Below are 18,288 nucleotides of genomic sequence, written 5' to 3' on the forward strand. Positions count from 1 at the left end.
CCATATGTCTGTGATACTCTGTATCATTCTGAGGTGAAGTATATATCATACATTCAAGTCCCCAACGTTCTGGACAAAAACAAATGTGTGCTTTCACAATTCAATTACTGCATTATGTAAGACAGATGCAGGCTAGCTTCACCAAAAAATAAGTACATAGTTACAGTTAAAACTCCAGAAAACTAAAAGATTATGCAAACAAACAGGTACTGATTAAATTAGTGCAGGGTATTTATTTGCAGAAAAACAAACAGATCAATGTTACCAATCGTATTTAATTACTTGTATAGTTCATAGGTTTTTAACCATGTTTATTATACATACACAGATACATGTCTGTATATAAATAGAAAGTTCCACACTGCAATTACACAGATTTAACCAATACATAAATACAAAGAAATGTATTATTTTTTCCACATCCGGCTGTCCTACATTCACAGCCTGAACAGTTATACTAATAGATTTTATGATCAACTTAATACAAGTCACAGGACATTTTTCACAACTGAGTGCACCTCCAGGCATTTCTGCAGTTAACTCCTACTTCGCCTCTAGGCGTTAAAAAATTGCTTGTTCATATCTGCATTAATAATTCCAAAACCATGTTACATACAGACTTTGAAGCATACATGATGGCAAACAACTGTATTGATATTTAACCTCTGTCAGTGAGTATTTGTTAGAACTCTAAGGTGATGTCTTCATTTTTAAAGGCTCAAGCCACACCCATTGGGAGTTAAAGGTACGCACTCAAAAGAGCTGTACTGGAAGGAATACGTTAAAAATGTTATGAGCAGCTAGAGACTGCATGGAAGTTACATAACTAACAGAAAATAACTGCAGATAGCAGTCCTGAGCTTTGTTTTTAACAATACAGAATTTGCAATCAAACTAGGTCCCTTTTTGGGAAAATGTTTACCGGAGTGCCCCCTGATGTCTGCACAACAAAGGGCTAAGACCCGATGACTAACAGGGTCGATGAAATCTACTTGTCAGTTTTGAGTCTGGAGCTGAAGCTCCTTACAACCATAAGCACAAACAGTAACACGTATACAATACTGAAGTTAAATTACTTGCCTTTTATGAGAAAATATGGAGTCTAAGCACCAGTATATTTTATGCACCATTTTTCTCCATTAATATGAATGGTAACACACTACTTTTGCACTGCTGTTCTTACTCCGTGTGTGTGTGTGTGTGTGTGTGTGTGTGTGTGTGTGTGTGTGTGGATCATGCCCTCCCACCCACCCTACACATCTACTGTCAAGTTCCATATTCATATCATTAAATAAATGATGTTGCAGTGTAGACAGGCCAGAGGGAAGTTACAACCTCTTTCACAACCTGGAGAATCATCTGCACAAAGAAATACTATCACAAATCTGCCAGTAATTAGAGCTGCCATTTTTTTCTTTCGTTACTTTATTAATTTTGCATTGTTACGAGTGTTCCACAATTCATGGTTATCTACTACTGGTGTTACAGCATGTGACAACCCTCACATACCAATTACCTTTTTTTAATTTTATATAATATATATAATTAATTTTATAACATTGTCTGTTGTGGAGTTAAGGAGGGGTTACCATTCCTATTGGAAGAGCTAAGATAGTAACAGAACACATCCTGTACAGAACAGCACATTCCCATCTTAAAAACACAGGAAATGCAAATGTTTTACAGTAAGAACTGAAAACATTTCAAGATTAATCTAGTATTTTACACTGATCTCCCTTTGTTAAATAGCATTAATATGGGAATGTGTCTATTGTATACAAGACAGATGATAATAAATGTCCCTCCTGCTAATTTAGTTATGATGGTAGTTTCTCTTCATGTCTTTAACTTGCCCTTATTCACTAGTTTTAAATTAATTTCAGCAATAATAGTGTCTACACATCAGTGTATTAATTATAAATAATATAAGCAAGTGCGTCATGCACACCCTCACAGTAGCTTGAGGATGGTATTGAGCAGGATATGGAAAGAGTCATTTGGAATTCAGTACTGCACATACTAGGGGCTAGTCATTTAAACAATCATCTCTTTTTATTTCTGTATCAGTACTAGAATTTTTTAAAAATTTCCAAGGCAAAAGTGTTACAAATAACACAAAAACATGAAATGCACAGCACAGCACAGAACTTAACATTTTAGTAAATATTTGGACAGGTAGAAACAACTTTTAGTCCCAAGTTATGTCCCAATACATTCAGAAAGTCAAATTCTTGGAAAACTCCAATCTCATTACGGGCTATTCCTCAGTTACACTACAACATAAACAGAAAAGAAATCTATCAACAAATGTTTTGCAAAGATTTGCTCTTTTGTCCAGTACTCCTACAAGAAGCAATCCAGTAACAAACAAGTTATCCTGTGCTAAGTTATTCAAGGCAGACATTTTGCATGGCGGAAACATGACAGATGTGCTGCAGGGAATGTGACACCCTGAATCCTAGGCATTTAACTGTGCATCTTTATAAAATAATTTATAAATCTTTAATGTGCCAGTGCAATAAAACGATTGAAAACATTAAAGGAAATCTGAACTACATTAAGTCATTCCCACATCCCAGTTAAGCTCTACATTAGTCAAAAATTATACATATTTTATAAAGACTAATATTGTTTCAGCAATGAATACCCACAACAGCGCAAGGAAGAGGAGGGATGATGACAGATGATCCATAAAGTTAAAAACAAATGCTTGCCACATAGCTCCATCTAACAGAAGTGTATGACATCAAGCAAGGTGCCATTCATAATTAGGACTGACTTCTATATATAAGCATCTCTTCTTGAGTAGGTTTACTAGAAGAGTCAGGAAGAATTCAACCAATTGCCATATGGTATTACATTGCGGAAATTGATTACAGTTTTATTCGCTATGCTGGGCTTATCAGTCAGTCTAACTCTTCATAGGCTGGATTCAATTCATTATTTTCAATCTTGGATACCTCAGCGTCGATACACCGGAACTGCCAAGGCCATGAAGAGTTGTACAGGAATGGTCGCAGATCAAATCTGTTATCATCAGGACTATAATTTTCAGCATGATATGCTGGAGTTAGTATAGTCATTTTGTGCCTGTTAATGGAATACATTCTAAAAAAGTGCTTCACCTTATTTGCCACTTCTTGTGGGTTACAGATCCCTCTCCACATGTTAAGAAGTTTATAAAACATACTGTATGGTCCACATGTTTCAAATTTTCTCAGTTTACCGTACATAGACAGTTCAGCATACGTCATTCCCATATCTACCTCATCAGTCTGGGATACAAATCCATTTGACAGTGGCTCCAACTCTGCTGTAGGTGGTGCAGACATTATGCCTCTTAGAGCAGTCAAATTAAAATGTTCAATACAATACTGAATGAAGCTTCGTAAATCTGTCTTACTTATTCCACCAATTGGATTGATATCAGCACTAGAGCAATCATACTTGGTCAGGTAACCTCTAAGACTTTCATCAACATTTGCAGACCCCAACACAAGAAGTCCTCCTGGTTTTCCTCGAGCCCAGAAACTCAGCTGTGCAAAGAGGTAGGCAAGGACCATTCTTATTCTAGCTTGCACATTTTGCAGTGCCAAATTCTCCCTGCTACTTCCTCCATGCATTCGAAACTGAGGAGATTTACCAGTCACCATGGTGAAAATTCCCATCATGGCCTTAACAGCTCCATCAATGTTTAGGTTGATATGATAGCTGCCAATTTGTTCAGCAAGCATCCTGGCCCTCTGCTGGGTGTCCTGTGAAGAGTTTTCACTAGCCATATAGCAAGTGGTAAATATTTTCCCACATAGCTCTCGAGGGTCTTTAGGTATATAACTATTATCACATACTATCTTTTGGAGGTCTTCCAGCACCTGTGCATTGCCATTCGCTGCAGAAAGGCACACCTGATGGCACATGGAATAAACAATGCAAGCTGTGGCAGAGCTGTCAATTCCTCCACTCAGAGGCAGGAGAAAGCCAGACTGGCCACTACGTCTTAGATAGTCCCACAACCAGTAAGCTGGACCCAGACTGATTTCTTCCTCTGGGGTATGGTACTGCCACTCTATAGGTTCAGAGGTTGGTACATGGATATCCGCCACTACAGATAAGGAAAAGTTCACCTTCACTCGTTTATAGGATGGTGCTTCACTTGCCAGTAAGTTCCGAGATATAATTGCTGATCTGTAGCTTCGGACATCTTCTAAATCCAGAGTTGCTGCTATCACTTCCACATCATCTGCAGAGAACTGAGATCCCTGGACCACAATATTTCCATTTATTGCAATCATGGCACAACCGTCGTAATACAAACGATCGCCATCACAGCCTTTTTGATTTGCAAGTACATAGATTCCTCCATTCTTAGCTGTAGCTGACTTGACTAAATCTACTCGGATATGAGCTTTTCTCAGGACATGATGACTTCCTGAGGAATTGGTAATTATCTCTACTCCATCTAAACCCATGCCAATATGAGGACTGTTTGGTACCCAAAGCTCTTCACATATTTCACTGCCAATACATGTATCCTTTGTTGCAATTACTGCATCTCCAAACAGTACTGTATCTTGCCCTGTCAAGTTCTGTATCATTCTGGGTAGAAAGTACTCTTCCACCAGCCGTGGTTTACTCCATGGTGTAAACCAGCGAAGTTCTCTGTAATTCCCCGAATTGGCCAATATCATCTTCGGCCGAATCAAAAGGATTTTCTTATTAAGAAAAATAACTCTGCAATTGTAACGGACATTTCTATGCATTACTGGCATACCAACATCACATATTATATCTTCAGTAATAGGCGATGTCAGAAGTGTTGCAAGGACTTGAAAAGAGTGAAGAATGGTATCCGACTCGTAGAAGTGATCCGAACAGCCGTAACCACAAATTTCAAGTTCTGGTCCAAGCCTATACCGTGCTCCCTTGGATTTTGCTATTTCAATACTTTTTAAAATTCTCTGCAAATTTCCTTCAAAGTCTAAAGCCCACTGGTTCAGCGCACAAGTTGCTACAACCACTTTACGACCCATCATAACACCCAATTCAAGTTTGCCGTTAACCAGTACAACTACACTGCAACTTAAATGCCCTCTATTCGTCGCCTATAGCGGTGGCACCTACACCTAAGCTTTACCAGTCCGTCGCAATTCACTTCCTATCCGCTCAACCTAATATTAGTTCCTACACAAACGGAATTCGTTCCTTTAATTAAAGCAGGAATTTAGTAATATGTTCCTTTAATTAAAGCAGGAATTTAGTAATATCTTATCTATATATACGTCTTCAGCTAAACATAGTTAGGAAATAGACTAAACTGTGGTCTGCGGCAATTGTAACAAACGAATTTAAAAATATTTAGTCTAAAACAAGTAATATTTTAACTGTAACTGTTTCGAATATGCTGATAACTATGACATATAGCACCCCTTACTTAAGTTAGTACACATGGACTAAGCAAGAAGCAAGCTAGTGTTAGTAAGCACTGCAACAGCGTGCTATTAAGTCAAACGTTAAAAAAGGCAGAAACAGTAACCCTTGTCATATGTTTATGAAATGCATTTATGCTGTAATGCTTTTTTTCTTTCTTTCGGCCAACAAACATTAAATAAATCAAATAAATGTTTGAGCAACCCACTACATTAAAGAAGGACATAAATCCTATATTTTTCTAACACAACCGGTGTACATTCACACAGTCCGAGGCACTAGACTTCCTTCCAGCTTGGTAACAAAACAACTGAAGAAATTACTGGACACTCGTAATGTTAATCATCTTATGAAATATGGTCGTTTAAATGATTCATGAACGCAACATTAAGCCATGTAGTGCCTGTGTGACAGAAACTGTGGCGTTCCATTTTGCATTTTATTATACAGAACACGCATTTCAACGTATTCATGTTATTCTGTGTTAATAAACGTCATTCTGAAAAATTCTGAGACAAATACCTAATTTGCATTCCTCTAAGGGGAGAGTAATTAATCAAGAAGAGAAGGGGAAGAGGTTCATAGGCAAGTACTAGCTAGGCTAGCTGCCCTTGTGTGGAATTTTAAGGCTTGCCTTTTTTGCCACAGTTAAGAAGCCCTCAGTCAGAGGCTCCGGAAGCTGTTGAAGGCTGGGGGAGCCGAGGGTGAGAGGGGCAGTTAGTGATCTAAAAAGGGCAATTTTTAAAAATTATTTAGTACCACAGTATAGGTTCACTTGGAGGACATTTTAAGCATATTTGGCTCATAATTTTGGTCTGTTCCTCTTAACATTTGTGGTTTTCTGGCAAATCAGCGAGAACTGAATTCACTAAATGATAGTCCTTTTAAGTTTCAGTATTCCTATCTTTTAGGAAACACGTGGTAACACAAAACACTTTATTCTAGCAACTTTCTAAGATTACACAAGCAATGTTTAAAATGTGTCCCTGGTTCTCAGCCTTTGCCCTCCCCCCTAAATTTTGGCTTTTTCCAGATTTCTTGTGCTGCACAGTTGAGAGACTTAGTTGAGTGTCAAGTGGATTTTACAAGGAGCTGAGATCTTCAGGGGAAGAGGCGTTTAGTGCTAATTATGCCAAGTCTGTTTGCATTGTTAGCAATACAACAGGTAGAATACTTGCTTTTGATGCTTAAGGCTGTGGGTCCTACTCCCACAGTATGCAGATAGAATGCTGATACTGTAAAGTGTACTTTAAAGTGAGTGGATGTTGCAGTCTTATGAATGCCCTCCTTTGTAAGAGTTATCTAGTAACTATGAACCTATCAGTTTTGCCATCCATTCCCTATTGCAATATTAATAGCTTATCATTTTTTAATGTAACATAGGCAATTCTTCAAGGGCAACAAACACTTTATTTGTAGATGAAACAATGAAATATAAAGTTGTTTGCTAGCAGCAACCTCTTCATTAGTTACAGATCCTTTTAATGTGGAATTATTTAGATGACTTTTACTTCTGCAGAGATTGTGCATTTTTACTGATATTGGTGGATTGTAATTACAAACATTTGCGTAGACTTTTATGTTGGGAAATGTTCTGAATTGGGCAGTTTTGTCATTATTGGTTCACAAATTGTGTTTCATTGCTTACTGGAAAAATGTTCAAAACAATAAATTTAAAACACGCTCAAACGCTGTATTATACAAGAAATATAATTTAATACAATCAGGAAGGTGAATCAAAGAACGCATACATGTATGCATAGCGCTAAAAATGTGTAAGGGGCCTATGGTTTGAAAACTGACCAAAGGTAAGCTTAGTCCTCCACTGGCCAGAAGCAAAATGAATGTGGGTTAGGGCAGAGAAGTTTACTGCTCATGCTAAGTCTGTTTTCATTGCGAGACTGTAATTTTTGTTTAGCAAATGACTATCAGTGTTTGTGCTATTTTATTTCAATATCTGTAATCATTGTAGAAGTAAATAAGAAAACAGTATGCATGCTGACAGGTTTGAATGGTGTTTATGGTAACTGAGAAGGATACTTGCATATTATCACAACCAGATTCCATACAACTCAGTAGCTCATATTGTATTTCCCAACTCTAGCAGAAGATACCAGTTAATGTATGTGTTTTAAGTATAATGACTTTCAGGATCTGTACTATAAATTAATTTATGCAAAGTGATTTTATTTCAGGATGATCAGACCATCACATACTTTTTGTGCATGATAATATTTTTACGACACATTTCGCACCTTTTTTGTTAAAGAATTCTAGACAAAGACAAAAACAACAACAAACAAATGCCTAAAACTGGAGACAGATTTTTTAAATACTGGATTTATAAACTTAGTTGCTCCAATGACATGCTTGCATTACCATCATTTTATGAGGGATATACGTGTAACAGACTGAAAACATAATACAAAAACAAGACTTCATGCACGATTGTGGACACCTGACAGGTATGTTTAGGATGACGGATTTTACTGGAAAGTGGATTAAGTGCCAATTTCCCATTCCAAACATATGATCCACTTTAATTGTTAATTTCGTTACACATTTCTCTTATTTTTTAATAAATGAGGATGCAATTCTCTGTACAGAAATGTAACATTGTGCCTAACTGATGTCATGGAGTGTTGTTTCAAACAGCTCCCATCCATGAACCAGTAAAAGCCATTGGTGTCTTACAACAGGCAGGGTTCCATCACTCCCAGACACACTACCTCTCAACCTCTTAGACAAGAAGTGTGGACAAAGCCAAAAGTAATGGGGGAACAAATGCCTAGAAATAGAGACAGACTATAAATATTTCTCATATGCAGTTAGTAAGCTGCTATCACTACTTATATATTATTGAGTTGTTTGGAATCCGGTTGCAATAATATAAGTACCTGGAGGAGAAATATCCAAGTAATGGAACACTGGAGTGGCTGGGGAGGGGTCTGCTGCTGGAGTGGTAGGAGGTTGCTGCAGGAGGGGATGTTTTTGGGGGGCCAATTTGTTACCCTGCCTGGGGCCCCATTTAACCATGATCCAGCTCTGGTATTTTGCACTATTTATTATAAAATGATCAGAAGTTGAAATGAAACAACAAAGTTTCAGCTGTAAAAAATAATAAGCACTTTTGTTCTGTGTTTGACAATAAAGGAAAGAAAACACTTATTATTTTTGTTATTTCATTCCAATTTCTGATAGTTTATGGTTTTCATTGTTATTTTACTAATTAATAGCAGTCATATTGTTGAACATGTTAGTGCGGCTCTGTGGATCGTGGACCTCAAGTTACCTCTACAAAGAGACCAGTCACCAATGGAGTCCCCCAGGGTTCAGTGCTGAGACTTTTTCTGTTTGGCATGTACATCTGAAAAATAAAAGGAAATGCCAAAGGGCTTTGGCCAACTAAGTCTGAGATGACTGCAAGCTAGGGGCAGTTATTGAATCCCCAAATGACTTAACCATCATGCAGGAAAGTTTGTCCCAAACAATAACTGGTGTCAGAATCATGAATTGAAACTACACTCAAAAAAATACATTATTGTATCCTTTGGGAAGTCTTCTACTCCAAGGAACTGCCAAATTGACAATACCCCCTGAGAACTGACCGAGTTGTTTGGTATTTGTGAACTTGTGTGTACAGTGATCTAACGTTTGACCAACATGTGCCAAGATCATAAAGTCTTTCTATATTGCACAGCTTATAAACAAATTGATTGTGACTAGATCTAGAAATGTTATTGTCCCCCTTTACAAAGCCCTCATTAGGTCAATCATTTTGTATAATGCCCACTTTGACATGTATCTGTCCAGACCCATGCAACAATTGGAATACCCACAGAGATATCTTACTAAAAGGATACAAGTCTTAAACAATAGGTCTTGCGTGGACCACCTCAAAGATTTATCACTATACTCAGTATCCTACAGAGTGTTTAAAGGTGACCTGTGTCTGGCATACAAGGCATCCTCCCACCCAATACTGATGGACCTACTGAACTTCAGCAAGTCAAATGGCATCAGAAATACTCAGTCCAGGTATCTCAACTGAATGTTGTGGAGAGATGAATATATATCACAGAAGATACCACTGTTCTGGAACAGACTATCCATTCAAGTAAAACAAAGCTCATCACTATCCATATTCAAATGCAACTTGGATCTAAGGATGTGTAATAGAAAATGTACTCCAGGATTGCCCCTTGTGTCACTAATGGATAGAGTCAGTTCCTAAATGCTGCATCCCTTACATGGGTCCCCTCAAATTATCTATGGTATGATCACAGTTATTCTCACTAGGGCATCAGCAATTGGATAGGTAAGGCCAATCAGGAAATGTTAATTCAAACACCAAAACGGTAATTGACACACACACACACACACACACACACACACACACACACACACACACACACACACACACACATTAAAAGCAACAACCCACATAAAACATGATCAGTATAACCCCACACATAGCATAAAAGCAACAACCCACATAAAACGGGTCTACTTCACGTTATCATAAGCTGACAATATCGAAAGTGAAGAACATCGTGCAAGTAAATGTAAAAAGCTTGTAGTATACAACTCCTTACTTGTACCTAGCAATCTCTTAGCCTACTGCATCTAACTACCTATCCTTAATCCCACTAGGAGAAAAAAAAACACTTTCTATTTTTAATATTTTTGCCTTTATTACTTTTGATTGAAATATGTTTGATCTGTCTTATAACCAGAAATTGTACAATGTTAATCTCTGTAATCTTCATGTAATCTATGTGTGGAATTTAATCTTTGTATAATCTGTATGTGGAGCTTTTCTCCCCAGGACTCCATTGAAAACGGGTTCTTTAGGCCCAATGGACTATCCTGGCTAAACAACTGCAAATAAATAAAATAAATAAATAAAATAAATGGAAATCTCCATAAGGGGAGATTTCCATTTACCTCAAAGTAGTGCGGGCTTGGAGTTGGTATATTTAAGTAGTGGGAGAGCAGGGAGGCTTGCTCCCCTGCCTGTGCCATTTAGTTTTTTTTAATTTGTTTTTTTTCTTTACGTTATTCTGTGTTTTACTTAATTGATCAATAAAGTTCAACCTTTATTGATTCGATTAAGTAAACTTTCGATAACATGATATAGACGCCATAAAACAAGATCAACACACATCATAAAAGCAACAATTCACATAAAACATGATCAGCATAAGCCCCCACACAGCATAAAAGCAACAACCCACATAAAGCATGATCAGCATAACCCCCAACACAGCATAAAAGCAACAACAACCCAAATAAAATATGATTAGGATAACTCCACACACAGCATAAAAGCAACAACTCACATAAAACATGATCAGCATAACCCCACACACAGCATAAAAGCAACAACCCACGTAAAACATGATCAGCACAACCCCCCCAGCAAAAACACTCAGGCAACAAATAATGTGATTGAAAAACTCTCCTTACCTAACCCCCCCCCAGCAAGAACACTCAGGCAGCAACTAATGAAAAACTCTCCTTACCTGGAGGCAGCAAAAACACTTGGGATCGGGCAGCATATGTAAGCAGAAAACTAATGTGATCAAGCAAATTCCTAACTCCTTAGAAGCTGTAACATATTTTAAAATGTGCGGGTGGCAGGAATGCATGCATGCATAGACGTATGGGACCTGCCTGTTCTAAAGAGCAGCTGTAAAAGTTGGGGGTGCTCCTCCCCCTTCACTCTGTGATTTCAGCGCCCTTGCCCTCAGCATTCCTCTTCCAGAATTTGGAGCTCTACTTTTCATGATGCGGAACAAATTGACAAAATGTGTAACACTTGCCAACAAGCTTCTCCTATGATGATGATGGGATGTTTAAAATGCATTGTTTTATACTCGTAAAATGTTCCTTTGATGAACTAATATGGCTCAGTATTATTTACCATGGTTGTTAGATAAACAGTTGTTAACACTGAATGTGTGACAGATGCTTTAATTGTGGAACAATGTGGAACATGGACTTTTTTAACATTCCTAATGAGGAACACTTGAGAGGTATGGAATAAATTCCATGCTGCTTAGCAGCACAGTATGTTAATTATTTTGTAAACCCTACAGCAGTAGTGACTCTAGGCACCTCTTCTTGCCTCAGCATGCTAAGCATACAGTAGCATATCAAGGGTGGTGGGATATGTCAAAACCAAAATAAAGGGGAAGGGGCAGTCAGTTGCCTGCTTTAATGCAGTACAGTAAGTGTAATTGCCTGCCTCAATGTAATGTAATAACTATGACAGGTGAACAATGCCAATAACTAAATAAACTAAATAAATTCCCTTTAAGTCAGGAATAGCATTTTTAAAAGCATTTTTGTTACCAATTTCCCTCCTTACATTGGACAATCCTTTTTTGGACAGTTACATCCTAAGAAAAAATCATTCTGAAATATTGGGACAAAAATATCTCCCAAGGGATTCCTGCTTCACCTGCATCAAATTCTTACTTTTGTACCTGCTATAATGTTATAGGGAAAGTCAGAAACAACTCATTCTACAACAGTGAGATTTTATTTTGGCAGAAGTCAAGTCCAGTCCTTAACACTGCTTCTGGGTATGGTTTGCCCTGCCAAATCTTATATTCCATAAAAAAGTCTCACTTAGGACATTCAAGAAGGTGGCAAACCTACTGATACGTGGATATTGCAATGAATACTCAAACTGAAAATAACTAAGAGGAGTGCAAGCTAGTTTAGCAAATTTGCTTTTTCTTTGCCTAACTTGTTCCCAAATGAAAGGCATAAAACAGCTTCATTTCATAACACATTAAACATTACATCATGCTACAATTTATTGAATTTCCTTCTAGTGTATTAAACAAATTCTCATCAGTCTCAAGTTGTATTACTAATCACAAGTTGTATTTGCATTAATTTTCCACCTTAAAATCAAATCTTCACATAAGGGACTTATCGCACTCCTTACAAAAATTTCAGTGGTATTTTCTAACTGCGGTGGTGGTGCTGCGGTAGCATTGTCGCCTCACAGTAAGATGTTGTCCTGTTCGATTCTCAGCTAGAGCATCTTCTGTGTGGAGACATGCGTGAATGGGCGTACCTTCGTTGAAGGTTGTGCATCAGAGCTGGCAACTCGGCATGTAAAAATCTACTGCCAATCATTAGCGGACCGGAGTTCCGCTGTGGCGACCCCTAACCGGGAAAAGCCGAAAGACACAACAACATTAAACCCAAGAAACCAACAAGCAACTTTTACAAACATCCACAAATCTTGAGAAGTATTGCAGCAATACCCCATAGTCTCACCATCGGTACTTAAATGTTCTAACACTTAATTCTTCAGATCCATCTGTAATGGTGATACTAATAATTTTCTACCTCCAGAAACTGGACCAGCTCATAGCTCTTACCCTCTTAGCACAAAAATCTGGACGTAGCCAAAATAATGGGGGGAGGTGAGGCCCAAAATAGTTCAACATTTTAAATAGTGCTCTTATAAACTTAGTAAGTTACTAAAATAAAAGGTATTGTGTTACTATGCATTTTTCTGAAGGATATGGAGTCTGAAACTCAGACGTTTGTTATTATTTATTGAATTCAATCCTCAATGATTTGCCACAAAAGAAAATCACAAATTTTATGAGGAACAGACCACAAATATAAGTCAAAAATTTGGACATTCTGTGAAAATTCAGACAGTTGAGTGGTATGTACCAGCCTCACCCTCACTCACCCCCCACAAAAAATAAATGGCATTACATGAAGCAGAAATACTATTTGTAAAAAAAAAACATGGTAAGATAAACATAGAGCTGTTCGGAGCTATTTGAGAGTATCCTTCACTTGTGGTACATGATGAAAATAATGGCAGCAAGTAAGGTGATCAGATCTTAAAGGGAATCAGGTCAGAAACTTAGCGCAGACTGAAGGAGGAAAAAATCCGTTACACTTTCAGAATGTATTCTGATCTGAAATTATTTTTTTTGTAAAATATTTTATTTTGTTTTCCTAACAATAAGTAAACAAAATAATTATAAAATAAACAAATAACTATGTGCATATGCCGACAACTGATTAATACATCAAAGTTATACAAATCAGCAACACTTAATATTTTTCAAGCAAATCTTTAAGTTTAAGCCAAGACTTATATGAATGTGTAATATTAGAAGTTCTCATCTTTATAGTACACTTGAGTTTTGGAAATATTTTTCAGAATCGGCATTAACTAAAATCAAAGATATGAAAATATTACATCTCTCTGACCATAGAGCTAAATGACCTCACATTACCATATGCATTCAGTCATCAGCTATTATTTCATCACATCATCAGCAGCATTTTTAATTATTTGATTTATACATAATTGTGATTTTCTTAGTAGTAGCAGAAGATCTGGTTAAAAATTTTTGAATAGGAATAATTCCAATTATATATATATATGTGTCCTACCTTTTATTTAATTTTTAATTATTGACAAGCACAATTTTTATTGCATTGCATATTATTTATTATTTTTATTAAGAATTTTAATTTTGGGGGAAGAATTTATCGATTAAATCTTATTTTATCTCTTGTTCACAAAAATCTTAAAAATTTGTAGTATTATTAAAATTATTCAATTGTGATTGTATCTAGACCTTAAACTTTCAGCAGTATGTACTGTGGTATCATTTAAGAATTGATGCCAATAAAGTAAATTATTTTGTTCTTTCAATTTTATCATTTTGGTGGAATTTTGAGTTTCTAAGCATTCATTTGTGTATACTATTGGAAATATATAAAATATTAAGTCTTTAATGCAGTGGTTAGAATATATGAATTTCCAGAAAGAATAAATATGATTATTTAAATAGGGAATGTGATTAGATGAAATATTTCCATTTATGCAAACACATCTTTTAATAGCCAGATAACACTATTAGGGACTATTTGTTTATGACTGGTATGTGATATGTTTATTATTTACAGTTAATATTTCTTGATGTATTTGTTTCTATTTTGGATCATGTGATGAATTTATCCATAATGCAGTAACTTTTATAATTGAATACCAGGAAATCCTATTCCACCATTATTCCAACCTTTTCTGTGCCATTTAAAAGAAACTCTTGATTTATTGGCATGCCAAATAAATTTAAGTAGAATGTTATTTAGCTTCATTATTTTTTTGATGGAGACAGCACTAGAGAGTGTATGATAAATAATATTTTAGGCAGAATTGCCATCTTAACTAACATTCATTGTTCTTCCATAGTAAAGGAGAATTTATTCCAATTTGTAACTAAACTAAAAATGTTATCAACAACCTGTTGAAAATTGGTTTGTATAATTTCTTTACTAGTAGACATTGTGGTTATACCAATATATTTCATAGGAGCATAGGAGATTATTAGGCTATCGAGCTAGAGGTTTGTTTAAGCCTAGATATTTCATCCAATGTAATACCATAGAGGTACTAGTCAATACCCAAGATTGCATTTAGTGATGACTGCCCATGTCCAGGAGGGTTGTGGGTGCTATCCCCAGTAAGAATTTATGTTCCGCATTCACTCATCCAGGTTCTTCCTGAACAGTGTCATAGAGGTACTCTGTTTCACATGAATTGGTATCTTGTTCCAAAGATGTGGCAGTCTCTGGGGGATAATCTGTCCTTCCGGCATGCCCTTTTTAAGTAGCAGGCCATATTAAAGTCCCTGGAATGGGTAGCCCTAGACCCATTTGATTTACAGGTATGCAGTAAGTGCATTAGGTTTGGGTCTTGGGTTGCTCTGTAGGCCAGGCATAAGTCTCCCCTAAGAAGTCTATATGATATGGAGTATAGTGACAGGGATTTTAGTCGGTCCATGTAAGGCACATGCTGGAGACCCTTGATCTTCTTTGTTAGAAACCTCTGAGGGCTGTCTAATTGCTGTAGCTGCTTAGTCTGGTACATACTGAATGGGGCATTATACCAATTTTATGGGCTGGATAAGTGCTGAGTATAGGGGGTTCTTTTGCTCTAGAGGCGATGCCTTTACTAATCAAGTAAGCTATGTGAAAAACTTTCCTTACAACGGTAGACATGGTGGTCTAAGTTACAGTTACAGTCAACCTGTGATCCCAGGTTCCTTACCATTTCGTGGATACTTAGGTTATTGTTATTGATTTGATAGTGTGAAAGGGCATTGTTTGTGCTGAATGGAATGCTTGATGATGCATTTATTTGCACTCAGTTTGTGACCGTGACTAATACACCAGTCATTGATCTGTGTGAGACCATCCTGGAGTATACTAACATTATTTGGGGATTCAATGATTGCAGCTAGTTTGCAGTTGTCTGCAAAACTGGTCAGCCACAACCCTTTAGTTTTGATCTGAACTTCTGAAAAGTATATACCAAACAGCTGGGGCCCCAGCACTGACCCCTGTGGCACCCACTGGTAACAGGTCTTCTGGTTGATGTGGTATCTCCCGCTTTGATAGTGTGTGCCCGGTTTGTGAGCCATTTGGCAAACCATCTTATAACAAAGGGGTTTACATTCAGTTTGCTACATTTATCGGTAATGCCTGAATGTGGGATTATGTCAAAGGCCTCTGTCAAGTTGAGGTGTGCCGTGTGCACAGATTTGCCCTCATCAATGGCCTTGCTCACACTTTCAAAGAAATCCACCAGATTTAACAGGCAGGATCTGCCCTTCATAAAGCTGAATTGGGTAGGATCCAGGGTTTGGAGGTCACCTATGTCTTTATTTATGAGGTCCATAATTATACATTCCATGGCCTTACAGATGAGGCTGGTCAGGCTTATGGGTCTATAATTCTCTGGGTCTGTTGCTAGGCCAACTTTGTGGGGGGGGGATAACCGCTGGCTATTCTCCATTCCTCAGGAACAAAGTCTGTGGTTAGGCTATGATTGAAAAGAGTACTTAGTGGTGATGCTAGTTCATGTTTTAGCCTGTTTAGGAGACAGCCTGGGATGATATCTGGTCCCTTAGAGGCCATGTTTTTTGCCTTGGACAGGGCTTTAAGCACCTGCTCTTCAGATATGTAAGGTGGGGGGGGGGGGTTGGGGGAGGGTTTGTTGTAAGTTATGATGGGATAAGGGAGTGAACTTTTTGCCAGACCTATCCACTAGCAGGTTCTCTATCTCTGTGGGGTCAGTGTGTGTGATAACTTTGTCCACCAGTTCTGCACATGCTTGAGTCCTACCCCTTAGGTTGCATACATAACTTTAAAAGGTCTTACGGTTATCCTTGGCAGTACTTGCTAGGTTTCGCTCAAAGGAACTCTTGGAGGATTTTACAAGTTGTCTTATTTACCTGTTAAGGCTGAGGAGGGTGCTTTCCCATTGTTGGATCCTTGTCTTTGTTTTCTTGGACAGCAACTATCTGCATTTATTGTAGAGTTTGTTGATGCTGGAATTTCACCATGGCTGCTTGATTATTACTTGGTGCTCTGGCTTTGATTCTGTCTGGTACAGCCGAGTTTATATACTTATGCAAGTGATTGCCAGGGCTTTAGTGTAAGCTTTGGTGTACTTACCACTTTCAGTTGGGGTGGAGCTTGGAAAGCATTTATATCTTCACCTAGGAGGGTATAGTTTGTCTTTGTGCAGTGTTTCAGTCTGAGTTCACCCTTTGTGAGTTCTGGTGTTAGTGTCAGTTTGAAGTTGACTGATTTGTAGTCAGTTTTAACTAATAAGTGTCCAACAGTTGCAGCAGTGCACCTGTTTGATATGTTGGTGAGGACCAGATCTAGAATGTTTGTTCCCTTTGTTGGATTATGGACAATTTGTTGCAGGGCATTTCAATTCACAAAGTCAAGGAACTTTTGTGCTAGTGAGTTTGGGCTAGAGTAGGTTTCCCAGCTGATGGTAGAATAATTGAAATCCCCCATAACCAGTGTGTTTGGTAAAATTTGGATTGTCTTCAGTTTGGTTAAGTAGGCTTTGTGGCTGTCGTGACACATGGAGGGGGATTTATGACTGGCTAGGACTGGATTAGGGGTCTTACTCATTGTAACCTGGACTTGGAGTAACTCAATGGAGTTGTCCAGTCTAACTGGATATAAGGTGAATTTATCCCTAATATAGACTGAAACACCACCTCCTTTGGTTTTCACATGTTTATTTTGTGGTCTAAAGGTGTTAAAGGCATTGTAGCCTTGCAAGGCTGAGCTACTATCTGAGGCCTTAAACCAGGTTTCTGTGACTGGACAGACATCTACATCTTCTAATTATAGAAGTGCTTCCAGAGAGTGCAGTTTTTGGTTTAAGCTCCTAGTGTTTAGCAGCATGACCCTTATTGTGTTCTGACTGGTTAATTTTATGTCAGTAATGTTTTTGAGACCTTGCCTAAAAATGCACTATGGGGTAGGTAAGAGCCTTTGCCAACAGCCGAAAGCCTAGGGATGTCAGGTGCAAACCATCTCTGCCAAAGCAGCAAGGTTTGTTGATCATGGCTTCCCAGGCAGACAGGAAATGGATCCACTTGGAATGACACCAAAAACTAAGCCAATTATTGAAATCAATAATTTTTTTGTTTATACTTGGCATCATTCTAGGTGAGGGTAGTATGTTGCTCAAGGTTAGGGACATACTGCCTGGGACACATACTCAGAGAGCTCGACCATGTCTCTCTTCATATAGTCCAGAGAGGTACATCTTATGTCATTCACACCAACATGAACTATGACAGAGTCATAACGGTACTTGTTGCTGAAAGACCTGAGTGCATGCATGATTTGGCAAATCCTGGCACCGGACAGGCAGCTGACGATGACTTTCTCCTTATCCAACCTGGTGAGTGGGACATCCATGTGTCTCACTATTAAGTCTCCAATGACAAGAAAACTTGGTTTTTGAGTGTTATACCTTACGGGCTTGGT

General features: G+C 37.8%; 1 protein-coding gene across 1 annotated transcript; it reads right to left on the minus strand.

Moving 5' to 3' along the window:
* Positions 1-207: 207 nt before the first annotated feature.
* On the minus strand, positions 208-5,129 carry NADSYN1 (NAD synthetase 1). The gene has a single exon (XM_044076956.1). The coding sequence runs from the start codon at positions 5,031-5,033 to the stop codon at positions 2,907-2,909; it is 2,127 nt and encodes a 708-aa protein (XP_043932891.1). The 5' UTR covers positions 5,034-5,129; the 3' UTR covers positions 208-2,906.
* Positions 5,130-18,288: the final 13,159 nt, after the last annotated feature.

The sequence above is a fragment of the Protopterus annectens genome, chromosome 7.part0 (assembly GCF_019279795.1).
Source record: "Protopterus annectens isolate FY-2018-M chromosome 7.part0, PAN1.0, whole genome shotgun sequence".
In the NCBI taxonomy this organism is placed as follows: domain Eukaryota; kingdom Metazoa; phylum Chordata; order Ceratodontiformes; family Protopteridae; genus Protopterus; species Protopterus annectens.